Here is a 21,061-nt window from a genome sequence, read left to right as displayed (position 1 = left end):
TAATGTACCAGTCATATAAAGTGTAGCAGAATTGCATGAAATGTGTTTATCAAAGGCCATCAAGAAATGTATCTGATAGGCCTATAGCCTAGGCCTACGCTGCATTGAACAGTATTTTTTTGTGAACAGTGATTGAGTTATATTATTACTAAATTATGACTATCCAATCTAATGATCACATTAGGAATAATAGGCTATTTTACATAAGTCTACAAATGCAAGGATGCATGGAATGCTTTATTAGGGTGCATGTTTATGATACAAATGTGATGTTATAAAAAATAAAATCCCACGCGCCGCCTATGTTAAAAGGTATTGCATGTGAAAAGTGATAGGACACATCTTTACCAGGCCTTGGCTACTAGGCCCACAGAGATCATATATGAAATTAATAGCGATTCTATATGTAATTCTATGATCTAGGCTATTTAAACAAATTGTGTGCGCGGCTGGGGGGCCCTTTACCGGTAACAAATAACGTTTACTTTCACCCCTGGTTTCTCTTATGTTTGTTTCTTTATTAATTTAGTCTTTAAACTGTGATTGACTACACACTTCAGTACAGTATGTGGCGGCATGCACCTCTAATGTTTGTTTGCGGATCGCCATAATATTATATAATTTTTATTTAACTAGGCAAGTCAGTTAAGAACAAATTCTTATTTACAATGACAGCCTACCCCGGCCAAACCCGAACGACGCTGGGCCAATTGTGCGCCGCCCTATGGGACTCCCAATCACGGCCGGATTGTGATACAGCCTGGGTCTGCAGTGACCCCTCTAGCAATGAGATGCAGTGCCTTAGACCACTGCACCACTCGGGAGAAGAAGGTGAAGAAAGATAATAAGGTGTTGTTGTTGGGGACACACGTTGTCTAGGTTCAAGGGTTAATCATTACCAACAACATAGGATCCTTGGCTAGAGGACTTCTCCTATGCATTGTCTAAGCACGGTGTAGAGTTGATCCATAGTTCGGGGAATGGTAAATGGCGGTGAGTAGTGCGGACGAAATGGAGGAAGCAACAGCTGTGCTGGAATGCGAACAATATGGGTGTCAGTTCTGATGGTATGGAGCGGGAGGATGAGGGTCAAGGACCTGAATGGTCGGTAAGAGAGATCATGATACAGAAAGCAGTGGAGCGTCTAGTAAAGAAAGCATAAAGAGGGCCAAGGTAGGAAGCAAGAGTAATGATGTGTTGGAGTGGAAAGTGGTGATAGTGTTTGATGAGACCACAGGGCCTCACTTAGACCCTATCCAACTAACTAATGCCATAGAGAAAGAGGTAGGTGAAGTGAAATTAGCTTGGTTCATTGGAAATGGTAGATTGTTAAAATTGTGTGGTAGCCTGGCTCAGCAAGAGACGATTTTGAAAATAGAAAAGCTTAATGGGAAGAATATGTCCCCTGGTGGTTATGCTAGATTGAGGGGAGTCATCACTGGGGTCCCAATATCTATGTCCACAGAGATAATATTATAGAAAATGTGAAGGGAGGCAGAGTGATTGAGGCCAACAGGTTGATCAGTAGGAAAGAGAGTCAAAGAAGTGAAAGCTTATCAGTGATTCTGAGGTTTGAGAAAGTCTTGATGGGAAAAGTACAGATTGGATTCCTTAGTTTCAATGTTAGAGAATTTGTCCCATATGCACTGCAGTGTTTTAAGTGCCAACGATTGGGACATGTAGCTGCTCAGTGTAAAGGAAAGAAAAGATGTGCCAAGTGTGGCTGTTAAGCACTGTAATTGTGGGGGAGAACACAGTGCAGCATTTGGTGGATGCCAGGTACAGAGAGAGGCTAGAGAGGGTCAGAGATATAGGGTAAAATCAAATCAAATTGTATTTGTCACATACACATGTTTAGCAGATGTTACAGCTGGTGTATCGAAATGCTTGTGCTTCTAGCTCCGACAGTGCAGTAATATCTAACAATTTCACAACATATACCCAATACACACAAAACTAGTAAGGAATGGGATTTAAGAATATATACATATATGGACAAGCAATGACAGAGCGGCATGGACTAAGATACAGTAGAATATTATAGAATAGAATAGAATACAGTATATACATATGAGATGAGTAGTGCAAGATATGTAAACATTATTAAAGTGACTAATGTTCCATTTCTTAAAGTGACCAGTGATTTCAATAGGCAGCAGCAGCCTCTAATGTGCTAGTGATGGCTATTTAACATTCTGATGGCATTGAGATAGAAGCTGTTTTTCATTCATGTCCTTGATGATCTTTTTGGCCTTCCTGTGACATCGGGTGCTGTCTTGGAGGGCGGGTAGTTTGCCCCCGGTAATGCGTTCGGCAGACCGCACCACCCTCTGGAGAGCCCTGCGGTTGTGGGCGGTGCAGTTGCCGTACCAGGCGGTGATACAGCCCGACAGGATGCTCTCAATTGTGCATCTGTAAAAGTTTGTGAGGGTTTTAGGTGCTAAGCTGAATTTCTTCAGCCTCCTGAGGTTGAAGAGGCTCTGTTGCGCCTTCTTCAGTCATGATGTATCGTATGCAGAGGCTGTAAAACATATTGGTAGAGCTACAGTGCGGACTGATGGAGCTTACATGGATGTACCTGTAGTAAGTGTCTGTCGGGGCTGGTGCTTCTGATGGTCCTGGCATGGTTTCGAGGCCTGTTCAGTAATCTTGTGCTCATGAATGTACGGTGTCAAAGGACACTTTGATAATGAATAAAGTTGACTTCATAGCTTTTATTGGTAAGGTTATCAATACGACTTGGGTTGTGGAAAGCAGAAATGCCAGGTTGAAGGTTATTGTGGAGACGGCAAAATAGATATTGGGGCTAACAGATGTTACTGTTGAAATGGTTGTTGACATGCTGAACAATCCTAAGGGTGGAGTGTTTCAGCATGATCAAGTTTAATGGGGTTGGGGAGGGGGGATGGTGTGGTAGAAGTATTTTTCATGTTAGTGCAGAATTGGGCAGATCATGATTGATCGTACATTCCAGCACTGTAGGTGGCGGCATTCACTTAAACGATTGTTTGCGGACCGCCATGATATCATAGAAGAAGAGAAAGAAGACGAAGTTGTTTCTAGGAACCAAGCGCAACCACGGTTTCCTGTCGGACATTCACAATTGTGACACATTGCAGAAGTACACATTTCAGCACGGCATACAGAAAAACGTGTAGATATTTGTTTGTAGAGCATAACGATTTTGGCGACTTTGTAAGTATTAATTTAGGTCGTTGTAGAGGTGAACTATTGCTGTTCAAACCGTGATTAGGGATTACTTGTTTCGTTATCATTACTTGAGCAAATGTAGCTAGCTAATTTACTAATGATTGATCTCCTGTCCTGATCACATGTTAGCAAAACTAGCTAGCTAGCTAACTTCTACCAAAAAGCAAATTTACTGAGCAACAGGACGTTTGAAGTATAGTAGGCTGTCAAATATTAAGTCAAAGGTTAGCAATGTTTACTTTTTTAAAATGAGATGTGAAGACTAACGTTATAAGTAAAAGTCCAGGCTGCCATTACACTGCAACTAGTCTTTAGCAGCTGTAGTTAGCTAACGTTAGCTTGCATCTGCCTCCCACTCAAGAAATCAGAAGAGGAGAATTGACAGCCATATTTTCTAAATCAAAGCTCATAGCCCTCGAGATATGATGTCTAAAGTCAAGCCAGAGAAAACAGACTCTGCTGCTTCTTCTAAAACGCCAGAATCCAGTCAGGACCAAAAGAAAAAGAAACCTGTAAAGAAAAAGTTTTTTGAACACGCCAAGAAACAACCAGTGGCAAAAGATCAAGGTAAAACGAAGGCCTTGCTTCCGCCGAAAGATGCCCAACAGTTTTCAGCCAACTGGAAAACTTTACTAGAGGTAAGGACTGGGTTATGACAAGTCAGAAATGTTGTGATAAAGATTTTGAATAGATGATACAGACCTGAAGGCATTGTTGCCAATGTCATCACTGTCTAAAATGGGATGATATGATGCTATTGATGGTTATTAGAGCTCTCTCTACTTGCAGGTGTTCAAATCCAACCCCCTGCCAGTAAAAAATAAACCAGTTCAGCAGAACTCAAAGAAGGAAGTCCCTAAGAAAGCCACTAAAGACATTTCAAAAAAGGACAAGACTCATAAGAAACCTGCTAAAGACATTTCAAAGAAGGAAGAGGTGGTGGTGGATAAGAAGCCTGCTAAAGACTTTTCAAAGACAGCGAGTGATGCCAAGGCAGCCAAGCCCATGCAGGTGAACAGTGGGAAAGCAGGGAAGGGCAGTGCCATTCCCAATAAATCCCAGGTGAATGGAAAAGGTCCAGGACCATCGGGGAGTGAACAGCCCAAAGCCAAGAAGAGGAAACAGAACAGTGCCCAGGTGGAGGGTAACGCACAGATGAACAAGAAGAAGAAAATAGAGGAAGTGGAGGAAAAGAAACCCACTGAGTAAGTATGTCCAGTGTTACCAATATTGTTCATAAGCTAAATATCTGACAGGTGTGTGTAACTATTGAGATTTTGACTTCAAGAACCTCTCACTGTTGTGAAAAGCATGTGCACGGTCTGTGTGTTAAGTCATTTCTATAGTCAGTTGTCAAACTTGAGTACAAACCGAAGGTCAGATTATCACATTATTTCCACTGGCACCTCAGTTTTGGTTAATGTGTGTGGGGGTTAATACATATAATCTGTCCTCTACTAGATCGGACATGTGGTTTGATGATGTGGACCCTGATGACATTGAGGCCACAGTGGGAACAGAGGCAGCAGATATCATGAGGAAGATACAAGGCACTCGGAAGACAGATGCCCAGACCACAGAGAAGGCGTTGGTCAAGGACAGGGGGTTTGAAGGGTAAGTTAGAGGACACCAGCAGCTCCTAATAGTAAGGTCTACAGTGGTTTGCGAAAGTATTCACCCCCCTTGGCATTTTTCCTATTTTGTTGCCTTACAACCTGGAATTAAAATTGATTTTGGGGGGGTTTGTATAATTTGATTTACACAACATGCCTACCACTTTGAAGATGCTAAATATTTTTTGGGGTGAAACAAACAAGAAATAAGACAAAAAAAAACAGAACTTGAGCGTGCATAACTATTCACCCCTCCCAATGTCCATACTTTGTAGAGCCACCTTTTGCAGCAATTACAGCTGCAAGTCTCTTGGGGTATGTCTCTATAAGCTTGGCACATCTAGCCACTGGGATTTTTCCCATTCTTCAAGGCAAAACTGCTCGAGCTCCTTAAAGTTGGATGGGTTCCGCTGGTGTACAGCAATCTTTAAGTCATACCACAGATTCTCAATTGGATTGAGGTCTGGGCTTTGACTAGGCCATTCCAAGACATTTAAATGTTTCCCTTTAAACCACTCGAGTGTTGCTTTAGCAGTATGCTTAGGGCCATTGTCCTGCTGGAAGGTGAACCTCCGTCCCAGTCTCAAATCTCAGGAAGACTGAAACAGGTTTACCTCAAGAATTTCCCTGTATTTAGCACCATCCATCATTCCTTCAATTCTGACCAGTTTCCCAGATTAAAAACATCCCCACAGCATGCTGCCACCACCACCAAGTTGCACTTTAGGGATGGTGTTCTCGGGGTGATGAGAGGTGTTGGGTTTGTGCCATTCCTTGATGGCCAAAAAGCTCAATTTTAGTCTCATCTGACCAGAGTACCTTCTTTCATATGTTTGGGGAGTCTCCCACATGGCTTTTGGCGAACACTTGTTTTTTTCTTTAAGCAATGGCTTTTTTCTGGCCACTCTTCCATAAAGCCCAGCTCTGTGGAGTGTACGGCTTAAAGTGGTCCTATGGACAGAGACTCCAATCTCCGCTGTGGAGCTTTGCAGCTCCTTCAGGGTTATCTTTGGTCTCTTTGTTGCCTCTGATTAATGCCCTCCTTGCCTGGTCCGTCAGTTTTGGTGGGCGGCCCTCTCCTGGCAGGTTTGTTGTGGTGCCATATTCTTTACATTTTTTAATAATGGATTTAATGGTGCTCCGTGGGATGTTCACAACTTTGTCCCTGACCTGTTTGGCGAGCTCCTTGGTCTTCATGGTGCCGCTTGCTTGGTGGTGCCCCTTGCTTAGTGGTGTTGCAGAATCTGGGGCCTTTCAGAACAGGTGTGTATATATACTGAGATCATGTGATAGATCATGTGACACTTAGATTGCACACAGGTGGACTTTATTTAACTAATTATGTGACTTCTGAAGGTAATTGGTTGCACCAGATCTTATTCAGGGAATTCATAGCAAAGGGGGTGAATACATATGCACGCACCACTTTTCCGTTGGAAAAAGTGAGTTGAGTTGGAAAAGTAGCGCTTTCTATCAAATATTATATGGACAGATCCTAGATTAGCAGTCCTACTCTGAGACACTTTGTGGATACGGGCCCTGAGCTTACTTCGCCATAAGTACAGAGCAGAACATTGTTGGCTCTCTTCAGTCTCTTGAATGAAATGATTTCTCTGGTGTGACCAAGGCTTTTTCTCTCCCTGTTCATCATGGCACCTGTCAGCCTAACCAAGGCGGTAGCTATGGACTGTGAAATGGTGGGTGTGGGGCCAGACGGAGAGGACAGCATCGTAGCCCGGGTCTCCCTTGTCAACCAGTTTGGGAAGTGCATCTACGACAAACACGTCAAGCCCACAGAGAAGGTGACGGACTACAGGACAGCTGTCAGCGGCATCCGGCCGGACAACATCAAAAACGGTGAGCGGGATCAGCCAAACTCAGACCTCTTTTAACACTATATTCATGTTCTTATGATAGCATTGGAAACGGCAACAAAGCTCACTAAAGCCCAAAACAGTTGTCTTCTTTTTGGACTAGATTGTCTGCGCAGTTTTCAAATGTGACTTTTGTCTCATCAATGCTGTTATATGCTGCAGGTGAGAATGTGAAGACTGTACAGAAAGAGGTGGCTGAGATCCTCCAGGGGAGAACGCTAGTGGGACACGCCATTCACAATGACCTTAAGGTACACTTCTATGATATAACCTACACTAACTAAAACCTGACTTGACTTGAGATCATTGTCAACATTTACATAAACTTTCCATGCTGAAATCTTTCAGATTTTGCTCTTGGATCACCCCAAAAAGAGAATCAGAGACACCCAGAAGTATAAACCTTTCAAGAAAATTGTGAAGGTAAAGACAGTTTTTTGGGGGGCAGGTATTAATGTGTGAGACAGAAGGGGTTCTAATAATACTATAAGAGGGAGATATGAACAATGTTCTTTTCTTTTCAGAGTGGTCGGCCCTCTCTGAAACTCCTGTGTAGAGAAATACTTAACGTCAAAGTACAGCAGGGAGAACATTCATCCGTAAATCAGCTTTTTATCAATCTTTTTTTATTTTCTAGCTCACAAATATACAGTAGTCTTCTGTGAGCCATAGCCAATGTCTGAGAATGTGTTGCAGGTCGAAGACGCCCAGGCGACCATGAGATTGTACACAATGGCGAAGAAACATTGGGAGGCAGAGATCAAGGCTAGTCATAACAACCCAGACTTAACCAAGAAGACCAAAGAACCAAGGAAGCCCAAATCACCAAAACGCAAATGAACCTGACTGACTGGTTCCGAAGTCTTAACTGCATCAGTCTGTAATGGGACTGTGGACTAACTATTGACTAGGTGGCACAGAACAGGAGGATTGACTGAATTAACAAGTGTGTCTTTGGGAAGTGGAGTGGACTCGCACATATAGAGGTCTTAGTGAAGAGTCATTTTAGGAATCTCTTTCGGTGACCCACAAAGAAGTTTGTTCAAATGAATATTGACTTTATTCAAATCCCACTCAACCTAAATCATTCAGAAAGTTTGTCCTAGTGCTCCTTCAACTATGCATCAGTCTCATTCATTGTCTGGTACATGATCTTCAGTGTTCTTTTTGTTCAGAATGTGTTTAAAATGTAATCTCTTTATCTTCTAACATCCACAAGTTAGGTTTAGAGAAGATGTTGCATTTGAGAGCTTTAACATGAATTAAACGTTTCTCGTTAATCACATGCAGTATGTCATCTTTTTACACGTCTGCGCATGGATCATGTAATAACTGGGAAAAGACGGGGATTGTTTAAAAGGCAGAATGTTTTTATTTATTTTTTGTCAGATGGGGAGAGAACACCATATAAGCAACCAAGTTAGTGGGCTCCTTTGAACCTCCAGTTCACAAAGGCTAACCAAATTCAGCATCACAGAAGCATATGCACTCACCCCTTACAGCAAACTACAGGTCAGTTATCATTTCTACTGCAGGGGCAACCTGTTGGTGTTTGAGGTTAACACTTCCCTTCTTTGAGCCTGTTCTTCCATAATACTATTGTGTAGCCATGAAGGACTTGTCTGTGCCTAGACATCATGAAAAACTAAGGATTAGTGTCTCTCCTGTATATGGGCAAGAGACCTTTGGTTTAATGCATGAAACATGCATGTAGTCAACCCAATTTCTAGCTCTTCCCCAGTTGCTTTCTGTGTCAAGAAAGGTGATAACAGTAAAGCTGCTAACATGCTTATGTTGCATATTAATGAACTTTGAGCCTAAATAGTGTATTTTATAGAATATCGCTGGTGTGCTTTTAGTGTTTGATTCCTTTTTACAAAAGCTGGTTCATGTGGATAGTACCTTTGCATTGGTTAAAGTGACCTGCATTAGTATTTTTGCTAGTTACTCGGTATACTGTATATAGGAAATAAAAATAGGCCTACCTGAGAACTGGTTGTGGGTGACCATTTTAATTAGTAACTGAATTAAGTTATTTCCAATCCAGAGATAACGTGGGAGATACAAACAATCCCAACAGTAGCATGTTGTTGAACAACACATTTGTACCTGTGATCAGAGGTTGGACATAAGATTGTATCTGACTGAGGGACAAAGGCTCTGTTTGCTAAATAGTCCCTGAATCAAGACACATTCCCTCACCACAGTCCTTAAAGCATGCTTCCATGGGCCGGGTCACACTACTGTATGTAGGGTCACAAACATTCTGAAGCGGCATAGATCAACCAGGTTCTAGAAGAGAACACCAATAGCATTTGAAAGGTTAAAAAAGAGGTGGTAAAGCAGCATAGCCATTCAACTCACATTCTTATTCTGGTTCTCAAGATAAACGCAACATGCAGCTGTTTGATTACAAGCACATTTTTTCCTAGGTCCTGTGTAGGTACATTAAACCTAAACATGCATTGTATATCGCAAGTAAGGGAATATAAAAAAATAAAGACTCCCGTCTTTGGGTTCACTGGATGGAATGGATGTACGTTTGGGATAACTGTCCCAATGGACGAATTTCCTGCAGCACAAGGAAAGTAACATGTCTTGGGGAAATTACTTAAATATTTCACATTCACTATCGCCCAGGTTTCTTAAAAGGCGGATTGGCTAAGATGGTACATAACTTTTCCTACAAGCCAAAAAGGGTAACCCCAGTAACCAGGAAAACAAAAACAGCACACAAAAACAGAATAAAACAACACAACAGCCAAACCTTTACATTAACTTAAATGTCATGGAAAACAAAATTCACACTAAAGGACCAAACATTAAATCTATATGGACGAATTACATCAAGTAAGATATCAAAGATGCAGCAGTTTAGGTAAATAAATTAACTCAGTAACAGAGAGGGAGGAGGAAAGGAGAGGAGCAGGGATGACATCGTTGTCCCTTGGTTAAGGATAGTGTTCCTCCTCTGTGGGAACAGAGGGATGATGGGATAGCCATCTCACTATATTGACCCGTCAGTTGTCCCGGTCATCTTCTCCTCATCCCCCTGTTTCTCGTGATTCAGCCTGGCGTAACTCACCGCATCGCCCCTGAGAGAGGGAGAGGGAGGAGAGAGAGAAGCAGGGAAGAAATGACACCGCAGAGAACAGGGGAGATGTTAAATATCATGTTGAACGAGAGATTCACAGGGTTACTTTGTCACTCAGGGTTATAATGAGTATGAGAACAAAGCAGTTCTCCTGTTACAAGACGTTACATTATTTTACATTTAATTAATCTTGTTACTGATTAATAACACCTGAAAATCTAAATGTTGATTAAGAAATTTGAACTGAAAGGGGTGAAAGTGTGAGAGAGAGAAATAAATTACATTAAAATACATACACACACAGTACATTCAAACCAAAATCTTAGCACTAAAGTATAAATAGAAAAGTCGTACTTTTTGCCCAGGGAGGCGAGACCATAGAGGACTCCTGTAGCGAAGGCAATGGCATTGCCAAACAACGTGGTGATGGAGAAGCTCAGGAATATGGGAAACAGTGCCATCCTGGAAATAAGAAAAACAGGGATTGAGTGATTGATTACAGAGAATATGACATGTGTTTTTCAACTGCGATATAGGAAAAAGTGCCATCCTAAAAATAAGATGAACGGATTGATTACATCAGTGTTTCCCAAACTCGGTCCTTTGGACCCCAAGGGATGCACCTTTTGGTTTTTGCCCTAGCACTACACAGGTGATTCAAATAATCAACTAATGCTAAGACAAAAACCAAAACGTGAACCCCTTGGGGTCCAGAGGAAGGAGTCTGGAAAACACTGGATCACATTAAACCTGTAGTGGGTTTATCAACTGGTTAAAGACTCATTTAAATTCTAAGCCTAGACAAATGGACAGGTGAGTCCTGTGAAGCCAGCAGGTCTCAGTCCAGTTCTTACCCACAGTAGAAGAAGGCTTTCTGCCATGGCTTGAATTTGTCAGCTCTAGCTGCCACTGCATTCGCAAACTCAATGAACTGGCAGCAGAATGGGACTTCACACAGGAACAACACAAAGGCATTCAACCTTGAAACAGGAGGAGAGGACGTTAACACAGCGTTTGGTGAATCTTTTTATACACACACACAGGCGAGCAAATGCACTACTGTATGTAGGCATCTAAGGATCATATTGTGGAAGACTGAAACTTACACCATCCATACTCCAGCGGCGATGTTTAAGGGGTTGACAGTGACACACATCCACACTCCTGAGATGGCACATGCTTCGGTGGGAGAGAAAATTATATTACATGCAATGTTACATTTCTCATAATGCAACCAGATGAAGTACAAACAGGCACAAATATGCACTTCCAGCATATAGGGATACCATGAATACCAACAGACCATAATAAAAGGAGGCTTTGTTCCAAGTTAAAGAGATGAGAGATAGTGTTATTACTCTGACTGGAGACCTTATTCATACAAACTCAAATCAAATAAAGCTTAACTGAAAACCACAAGGGTCTGAATTTCTCATTTAAACAAACATGGTTTTGATGCCAGGGAAACCGCCACAGAGGCTCAGCTCTTCTCCTCTGGCAGATAGCTTTATTTGAGACAAATAGGAGGCAGATGATGGGTATTAATCAGAGTTTACAGGCCCCCTGCTAAGATCCTAATAGGCCCCTGATATGCACTACCAGTCCAGTGGCCACACTGTGAGCATGAGAAGGGACTCAGACTATGAACAGATGGGATATTTACTCGCATTACATCCATTATACTGTGTACACACACAAGCTGGTAGACTTAAGGAAATGAATTCACACAGCCCACTACAGTATCGCATCAATGTTGAGACAGCTCATCTTATCTTTTCTACCCAACTTTGATTTTGGCTAAATTATTAACTTGTGGGGCTAGAGTTGTATTGGTTTGAAACCATTTAAAAGATGCACTATGCAGAAATTGCTCAAGCTATTTCCTGGTTGCTTAAATTCTAATAGTTCGCCTAATTTCAGTTTATGTGACAAAACAAGCAAGTTTAGTGTAGAGAATCATTGTACCATCTAAACCGCTGTGAAATATTTTCCATAACCTACAATCCTGTAGTTTCAGCTGTTTGAAGCAGGTGTACAAAACCTAAAATGAGGCATAGAAATAGCGCACATAGAACAGATCTACCACTTCTTAGACTTGCTTTCAATGAGAATGACAGATCTATAACTACTAGTTCTATGTGAATTTGGTCAGTTCACACAAAAAAGTACATATTGCGGCATTAAAAAGCTTGAAAACACGGCTCAGGATTTCTATCTAGAGAGAAACCTCACGCTAGTAGTGACTGATTGATGGAGATCTTTATTTTATTTTTTACCCCCCATTTCTCCCCAATTGGTAGTTACAGTCTTGTCCCATCGCTGCAACTCCCATACAGACTAGGGAGGCGAAGGTCGAGAGCCATGCATCCTCCGAAACATGACCCTGCCAAGCCACACTGCTTCTTGACACACTGCTCGCTTAACCCGGAAGCCAGTCGCACCAATGTGTCGGAGGAAACACCGTACAACTGGCGACCGAAGCCAGCGTAAGGAGTCGCTAGAGCATGATGGGACAAGGACATCCCGGCCGGCCAAACCCTCCCCTAACCTGGACCAATTGTGCCCCACCTCATGGGTCTCCCGGTCGCGGCCGGCTGCGACACAGCCCAGGATCGAACCCGGTCTGTAGTGACGCCTCAAGCACTGCGATGCAGTGCCTTAGACCGCTGAGCCACTTCGAGAGGCCCTTGATGGAGATCTTATACTAGTGTGATTAAATTAAACGTATGGCACTGGCAAAAAATATATAATCCCACAGTACCAGACGAGACCATTCAGCTAGCTAGCACACTTGTGCCATATAAACCACAGACGCCCACACACAAGACACACATACATGCAATACTCTGCAGCAGCTAACAGAGGAAGCATATAGGACCTATCCTATCCTGCACTCTGATTCTACAGCATGCTGAATAATACAGAGCCCATTGACTATGCATCGGTCCAGCACGTGAATGTGATACAGCGGCTACTACTCCGGTATCAGCAAGGCAGGAAAGGGATAGGTGAGAAGGGAGGGCAGGGCTGTAATAGGCCTAATGCTTGGGAACTGCAACGTAAGCACAAACATCACCTCTGTCTCACACAATGACTGTATATATGAATGGACAAAGCCATCGATCACGTGACACCATACATTCCTATGTGAAGACTCAATAGCGCATTGAAGCCAAATTAAGTTGGTTAAGATGGCGTCTCATGGAGACATAACATGCAGTTTGAGCTATTCCAGGAAGTGATGTTGCAGGCTAGCTCAGTGCTGCCCCCTCTCAAATCGAAGGCCGACATGGGTACTGTAGGCTAACATTAGCCTGTAGCAACTAAATTATCCTTATAACTTCTTCTGTGTGCAGATTTTTAAATAATCTGTTCAAGGACATACATCTGGTGTATTAGAAGCAATTATTGGTACCACACTGAGTCCCTGAGGGAGGATGTATTCTAGCAAACATTATAAAATGGAAGCTATCACTGAATAGATATGACTTAGGAGATACCAGTCAGGCAAGCAGACAGCCTATGATTTTTCCCACTCCCAGCATCCTGGTGCAGTGAGGGGACAAGGGAAAAGGGGATACCTAGTCAGTTGCACAACTGAATGCATTTAACCTGACCCCTCTGAATCAGAGAGGTGCGGGGGGGCTGCCGTAATCGCCCGGGGATTGACATCATCAGCGCCCGGGGAGCAGTTGTTGTTGGGGGTTAACTGCCTTGCTCAAGGGCAGAACGGCTGATTTTTTCCACCTTGCCGGCTCGGGGGTTCGAACCAGTGACCTTTTGGTTACTGGCTCAATGCTCTTAACCGCTAGGCTACCTGCCGCGGAACATGTGACCAAAGGGTTTAGTTCTGTACAGAGAGATGCGGGGGTAGAGTGGTGTGCCAGTGCTTTGTCTGGGTAGACAGAGGGGCTCAGCGAGGAGACTGAAGGCAGTGACTAAACACTATACTATTTCAAAGAAAGCACATCAACAGAGCTTCCTAGAGAGAATATAGCCTCATTATCCAACAGCACAATGCTCAGAAATCTGTGTGTGTGTGTGTGTATCAGCAATACTTGTGTATCATCGCCTGGTATGGCAACTGCTCGGCGTACGGCCCAGTACATCACTGGGGCCAAGCTTCCTGCCATCCAGGACATATATACTAGGCGGTGTCAGAAGAAGGCCCAAAAAATTGTCACCGACTCCAGTCAACCAAGTCATAGACTGTTCTCTCTGCTACTGCACGGCAAGCGGTACCGTAGTGCCAAGACTAGGTCCAAAAGGCTCCTTAACAGCTTCTACCCCCAAGCCATAATACTGCTGAACAATTAATCAAATGGCCACCTGGACTATTTGCATTGCCCCCCCCCCACCCCTTGTTTTTACACTGCTGCTACTCCCTGTTTATTATCTATGCATAGTCACTTTACCCCTATCTACATGTACAAATTACCTCGACTAACCTGTACCCCCGCACATTGACTCGGTACCGGTACCCCCTGGATATAGCCTCGTTATTGTTATTTTATTGTGTTACTTTTTATTTTATTTATTTACTAAATATTTTCTTAACTTTATTTTTGAACTGCATTGTTGGTTAAGGGCTTGCAAGTAAGCATTTCACGGTAAGGTCTCCACCTGTTGTATTCGGCGCATGTGATTGATTGATTTGATTAGATTTTTGTACAAGGGCCATGTTAAATAAATACAAAATCTTCATGCTTCTTTGTGAATAGGCTAGTATGCCAGAAATGGGTCATGAGGAAAAACTTGTTTTGACATGCTTGCCAGTAACATGCTTCATGATCTGTCATTACATTTACATTTACATTTTAGAGCGACTTACAGTTAGTGAGTGCATTCATTTTTATACTGGCCCCCCGTGGGAAACGAACCCACAGCCCAGACGTTGCAAACGCCATGCTCTACCAACTGAGCTACAGAGGGCATGAAAGGCATGGACCCCATTAAAAACATTGAGACTGTAGACGTGGAAGGGGTGTGTGCCAGGACTGATCAGAATCAGACAGTCGTGTGTAGTCTGCAGGTGCAACCACAGTAGATAAGAAAATTGATGGTTAGCTTTTACTTACATACTCCGCCCAGGACCCCAGCGATTTTGCAGAGCCATCGATACCACCATGACATGCCATCATCCTCCGTGACAGATTTTGGAGCTGCTGCCTCGTCGGAGTTCATTTTGCCCCAATAAATTATTCAGTGACTTGCCTTAGTCAATTTAACAATGGCCATTGGCTGGGGCTCACTTGGACAACAAAAGCTAACGTTACTTAGCCAACGTCAATGATCTTGCTAACAGTTGACGAAAACATATATTTTGTATTAACGATAGCTTTGATCGTGTCTCTACTCTGGCTAGCTAGATAACCATCTATGGTGGTTATCAACTGAACATGGTTTTGTCTTCAAGATAACCAGTTAGCTAGCGATGAGCTATCTTAGAAGCTAACTGCTGCCTCTGTCGCCAAAGCCTGTTGGCTTGTGTCACTGCCAACGTCTACCAATTTTGCTATCTGACAAACTTGCCAGTTAACTGTTTTTCTTTCAAACTAGGCAGCTACAGTTACCATTATTAATTTACACCATTCACAAGTTACGATTTATACGACCTGCTTTGTCTGCTGTTCCTTGTCCTGTCTTCTCAGAAATGTGTCCGCGTTGTATTGTGGGTGGGATTAACATATTATTATTCTTCAATGGGGTTTATCGGCGGTTTTGGTGCATTACCTCCACCTACTGTACTGGAGTGTGGGCCATTGACAGGGAGAAACTAAATCCTACCTGCCAGCCCCGTTGCTCTTAAAAAAGATAACAAAATATTTGAGACTATATCTAATGACGTTCTACTCTATATACTCTTTAAACTAATTTCCCGTATCCCCTTCTCCCTCATACTAGATCTCATCCTTTCTCTTTCCGTCTGATACTGCCCGCACTGTAGCAATACATGCTCCACGGTATCTGTTTCCTGGCAATAATCACACTTTCCTGTTGGATGCTTTCCTATCACATTGAGGCCTTATTCAACTGGCTGTGTCCCATCCTTATAAAAAATAGCCTCCTCTCTTCTGTCCCTTCCCGCCGTCCTACCCTCCTCGACTTTCCTCTGTACTTGAAATAAATACCTGCCCTTAGTATCTCTATTCCACTGCTACTTCCATCTCTGAACCATTTACATTTTAGTCATTTAGCAGACGCTCTTATCCAGAGCGACTTACAGTTAGTGAGTGCATACATTTTCATACTGGCCCCCCGTGGGAATCGAACCCACTACCCTGGCGTTGCAAACGCCATGCTCTACCAACTGAGCTACACGGGACCACCCTGTCCATATCAGGCATTTTGTCTCTGCATTGAAACTACAACCTCAACATCCCCACTACTAAGTGCTTGTTTAGCCAGTATATCAACTGCCTTGTTTCCCTCCACCCCCACATGGGATGGGACCCAAGTAAATCTTATCTGTAAACTCATTTGTCTAATCCTGCAATGGGTTTGTAGCACCTCATAAAGCAGGTCTTGTCTGCTATGTGAGCTAAAGGACTGGAGACTCATCAACACTGCACATTAATCAGAGCAAGTATGGCCATCAGCTCCACCGGATATACAGCCAGATGATCTGTAATATGTTTCCTGACTGCCACCCCACATTCCTGCACTACAAATGCTGACCTAGTACATCCTGTCCTTGGATCTTTTGAACCATCTGTGTAAATGGCCACAAAATCCTGATACACAGTATCCAGATGTCTCTTAAACAAATCACATGGATCAACACCCTCCCTATCTTTCTGTAGTCTCTCCAACACTTCTAGATCAACTACTGGAGGCGGGAGTAGCCATGGTGGATTTACAGGAATAGCTACCGTTGGACTAAACTCCCTTCCATACAGTCCCATCTCCTTCGACTGGGTATTACCCACCCACCCAAAGCTTGTGTTCTGTCTTCGCTCATGTTCCCAGCATGCCTGTAAAATCCCTTTCGCAGAATGAGACACCCCATGTCCCTGTAGGTTGACCCCAAAATTCATTGCCAGCTGCTGTCTCCTAATCTGCAATGGCATATCCCCCATCTCCACCTGTAATGCAGACACTGTGGAGGTCCGAACCATACGCTATACTACCATAGTCTATTACAGATCGGATCAATGCAACATACATGGTCCTTAATGAGGAACGCCCAGACCCCCACTCCTTCCCCGTAAAACAGTGCATTGCATTTAGCACCTTCTTACACTTTCCCATCACTCTCTCAATGTGTTCTGCCCAGGTCAGTCTAGTGTCAAAGTATACCCCAAGGAACCTAAAGGCCCCCACCCTCTCCATTTCTCCCATATAACCTCAAGCATACATCATCTCCCACCTTCCTCCTGGTAAAGAAGACTGTCTGAGTTCTCTACAGAGAACCTGAATCCCCACATTAATGCCCACCGCTCTACCTCATCAATTGCTTTCTGTACCTTCCTGACTATGTATGGCACATTTCTTCCCCTCTTCCATAAGGCCCCATCATCTGCAATTAACGACCTCCCAATATCCGGCTGTACCTGAGAGTAAACATCCTTGATCATGATTGAGAACAACAGAGGACTAATCACGCTCCCCTGCGGTGTACCGTTATCCACCAGGTAGCTGCCTGATAGACTTCCCCACCCTCACCTGGATAGACCTTCCAAACAGGAAATCCTTTATCCAGTTGTACTTTCTTCCTCCTACCCCCATAATATCAAGCTTGATTAACAACCCCTCCTTTCACATCATGTCATACGCCTTCTCCACATCAAAAAAGACAGCTACAACAGTCTCCTTGTTCACCTGAGCCTTCCTGACCTCTGCTTCTAAGCAGAGCACTGGGTCCATAGTTCCCCTACCCTTCCTGAACCCACTCTGATGTGGCGATACTAGCCCCCTGCTCTCCAGGAAGTAAGTTAGCCTCTCCGTAATCATACGTTCCATAATCTTACATCCATGTGATGTTAAAGCTATTGGCCGATAGCTTGTTGGCCTCGTTGGGTCCTTCCCTGGCTTCCGGATTGGTACCACTACTGCCTCCTTCCAGCTGCCTGGTAGTTTCCCCTCCTACCACACTACAACACCAATACCTTATCCAGTGCCTCATCACTAAGATGGGCCAACATAACATAGCACACCTCATCTTTCCCAGGTGAAGTTAACCCAGCCTTACCCATTGCCCTTTTCACCTCTGCCATGGTAAATGGTGCATCCAGCACTCCAGGATGCTCCTCTCTCGTTCTCTCTCCCCCCCCTCTGACTATTTGCAGAGCTATGCACTTGGACAAACACTTAGACCATCATCTCTGCCTTCTCCTCATCTGTTACTGCCACATCCTTCCCACTCGTCAACACTGGATATTCCCACTCCCTTCTAACCCCAGTCATCCTCTTAATCATCCCCCACACTTCTCCCACAGGTGTCGCCAATGGTGTCACAGAACCGACGGCAACATGACCTCTTTGCCTGACGGATAGTTCTCCTCACCAGGGCCTGCTTATACTGAATCAGATGTTGGAAGTTATGCGTCCTTTTCAGTACTCTAAATGCCCTGTTCCTACTCCTCACCATTGCCCCACACTCCTCCGTCCACCATGGGACTGCTTTCCTCCTCCTCCCTGAACTCTTAGGTATAGCCTCAGTAGATGCCCCCCCACCCCCCCTCTCCCCCCAACATCTCTGTCCCTATGAACTACTACATATCCCTGTATGATAAACTCCACAGTCGGTTTGAGCCATGTTTCCTGCACACAAATCACATCAGGCTTAGCTGGCATATCTACAATGAACTGATTGAACTCCTGCCCATTAGCTAACAGGCTTCGAGCATTCCATTGTAGAACTACCACCACAACTAAGATCCAGTAACACATGACTCCACCCTCGACTGATTGAGGTAATCTCGAACCTCTTCCCATGTCAACCCTGTCATACTCATGTCTCCCAGCAGCTTTCACTATCAGCTCTACTTTAGCAGTGATATTGATAGCTCCTTCTATGAACATCACCAGCTTTCTCTTTTCTATGTATACCATATCACCACCCACCTGCCCAGTAATCCCTGGTCTAGATGCTCCTACCCATCTCTCCCTTGAACCTGTATCTCCCTGGACCTGGACCACCCTCACTGCCTCAGCATATGACACCTTCTCTCCACTCTCACTTGTTGCACCTCCACTGCCTGCTTCATTGCCTCACACCCACTATATGCCACACTATGAGCACCCCCATAGCTGAAGCACTTTGGTTGTACACCATCCCCACACTTCCCATATTCATGCTCCCCTCCACACCTGGCACACCTTTTTTTCTCTTTACAGGCTGTTGCCACATGCCCAAACCTCTGGCAGTTATAACATCTTAAAGGCTTCGGTACATAAGCCATCACATAATAACTCAGATATCCTATGGTTACTTTATTTGGCAGTACCGGTCCTTGAAGTGTAACAGAATAGACGTGCTATCTACCCTAACCCCACCCCTTGTTGTTTGCGATCTTTGAACATTCACTAGAACGCCTCCTCTCAAGTTGTCGCTTACCTCTTTAGTGCTAACACCCACAGGCACTCCTTTATCACCCCTTTAATCCACTGCTTCCCTGCTTGATCAGTCCAGCTGCTCGACTCCACCTTACACTTCCCTATTTGCTTCACTCAGAGCTTTTTCCCTCTACGCCATGTCCAACAAGCTACCATCTCTTAACACTTTAGCATTGACAACTTCCCCAATCAACTCTTATCACAGCCGTCAACCTTATCGGACTCATCGCCCCAACTCCCCCCTAAACTTCAGAATCACTTTTTGCTCCTCCTCACCATGCTCCCCTCGCGACTTATCTTGCCCTTCCTCGGCACTCTCTACCTCCGAACTGCAGCTAGCGTCGGAAACTATGTTGCTCTCCTCAAACTTATTTTTCTGCCTCCATAGACCTCTCGCTCCCCTTCAAACCCCTACTCCCTATCTCTACCGCTTTCTTTTTTCTTTCTTACTCCCCCTTTATTTGTACCACTATGCTCCATACGTGCTTCACTTTCTTCTCCATCACTATCTCCTAACATCTCTGACCCAGTCACAGCACAGCCGTGTCGAACCGCCACCACACCGAGTAAAGTTTGATTGTTTGTTTATCAACTATTGCCCGCTAGCCACAGCTTTCAGCCTCTCCCACACTTCTGTCCACTATGAACCTTCCTGGACCGATTCAAATATTGTACGTCAGCGTTTGTTTACATGTGGGTGTGTTCCACTGACTATCTGTTGTACTGCAGTAACCTAACGTAGCCAGCCAGCACGTAGCAGGCGTCAAAGAAACGCCTGAAACTAGATCCACTACATACTGGCGCAGACTTTCTAAACCATACTGTCTTTGATACTGTTCTCGATGAGAATAAAAAATACTGTAGGGGGAGGCACTATTCTGCACTGTTCAACCAATCCAGTAAATCTGGAGGAGGAGTTAAAATGGAGTGGCGCCTTGTTAGTTGCGTCTCAGCATTGTTATTATACCTCAATTACCACTAGATAGCACAACAACAAAGTCAAAATTGGCTATATCATAAAAACTCATAAAAAAAATAAAAATAGATTGCTTTTTGGTCATCATTTAAGGTTAGGGTTAGGTATAAGGTTAGCAGTGTGGTTAAGGTTAGGGCTAATGTTAGCTTAAAATCACATTTTAAGAAAATAAATTGTAGAAATAGGCAGGGTTTATTACTTTGTGGCTGTGGTAACTACTGACGATAGTGCGTCACAGGCTTTCCATTTCCCCTGAAAACCGGAACATCGGGTTGTTTTGGACTCAGCAGAGGCAGATATTTCACCGGATGTATACATGTGAAGCATTCTCTTGGCGTGGAAACGACCAATTATGGTAGTGAGAGGAAGCCCAAGGGCCAGAAGTGGGTGAAAATGGACCTATATGGATTTTGTCCTACATTCTGCCTAATTTCTCATCATTTGATCTCAATACAGGTTTCTGTTCCCAAAACTACAATATATTATAAACAGAGTGGACTAAGTTTTGTAGACTTTACCCTTTGCCAAAGTTATTTTTTAAATTGCGTTGTTTAGGAGTGCAAAGGCGAATTGCGTTATTGCACAAATATGCTAGAACGCATGCTAGAACGCACCAATAGGATCTCCCTAGTTCGTGCTTGGCTCTCCCCACCTTCTTGCTTGTTCTGCCCACTAGGACTCATTTGTTTCCATCTGAAACCACAGGCTGTGGTTTATCTTGGTTTAGTTATAACAA

General features: G+C 43.8%; 2 protein-coding genes across 3 annotated transcripts; one reads left to right on the top strand and one right to left on the bottom strand.

The window, feature by feature from the left end:
* The first annotated feature begins 3,094 nt into the window (after positions 1–3,094).
* On the top strand, positions 3,095–7,982 carry LOC121541489 (RNA exonuclease 4). 2 transcript variants are annotated; one of them, XM_041850545.2, is made up of 9 exons: positions 3,095–3,195; positions 3,572–3,848; positions 4,000–4,415; positions 4,672–4,824; positions 6,487–6,680; positions 6,860–6,948; positions 7,046–7,120; positions 7,222–7,296; positions 7,394–7,982. In XM_041850545.2, exons 2-9 carry the CDS (start codon positions 3,633–3,635, stop codon positions 7,535–7,537), a joined length of 1,362 nt encoding a protein of 453 aa, XP_041706479.1. In that variant the 5' UTR covers positions 3,095–3,195; positions 3,572–3,632; the 3' UTR covers positions 7,538–7,982. The 2 variants fall into 2 exon arrangements, with proteins under 2 accessions (XP_041706479.1, XP_041706480.1); XM_041850546.2 differs by having other exon boundaries at positions 3,101–3,195; positions 3,616–3,848.
* A 64-nt stretch (positions 7,983–8,046) lies between these two features.
* LOC121541491 (calcium channel flower homolog) lies at positions 8,047–15,496 on the bottom strand. Its single transcript, XM_041850547.2, has 5 exons — positions 14,870–15,496; positions 10,898–10,970; positions 10,646–10,771; positions 10,146–10,253; positions 8,047–9,792 (listed from the first exon to the last, which is right to left on the bottom strand). Exons 1-5 carry the CDS (start codon positions 14,973–14,975, stop codon positions 9,705–9,707), a joined length of 501 nt encoding a protein of 166 aa, XP_041706481.1. The 5' UTR covers positions 14,976–15,496; the 3' UTR covers positions 8,047–9,704.
* Positions 15,497–21,061: the final 5,565 nt, after the last annotated feature.

Source organism: Coregonus clupeaformis, chromosome 27 (genome assembly GCF_020615455.1).
Source record: "Coregonus clupeaformis isolate EN_2021a chromosome 27, ASM2061545v1, whole genome shotgun sequence".
NCBI lineage: Eukaryota > Metazoa > Chordata > Actinopteri > Salmoniformes > Salmonidae > Coregonus > Coregonus clupeaformis.
This window is presented reverse-complemented; position numbering and strand designations above follow the sequence as displayed.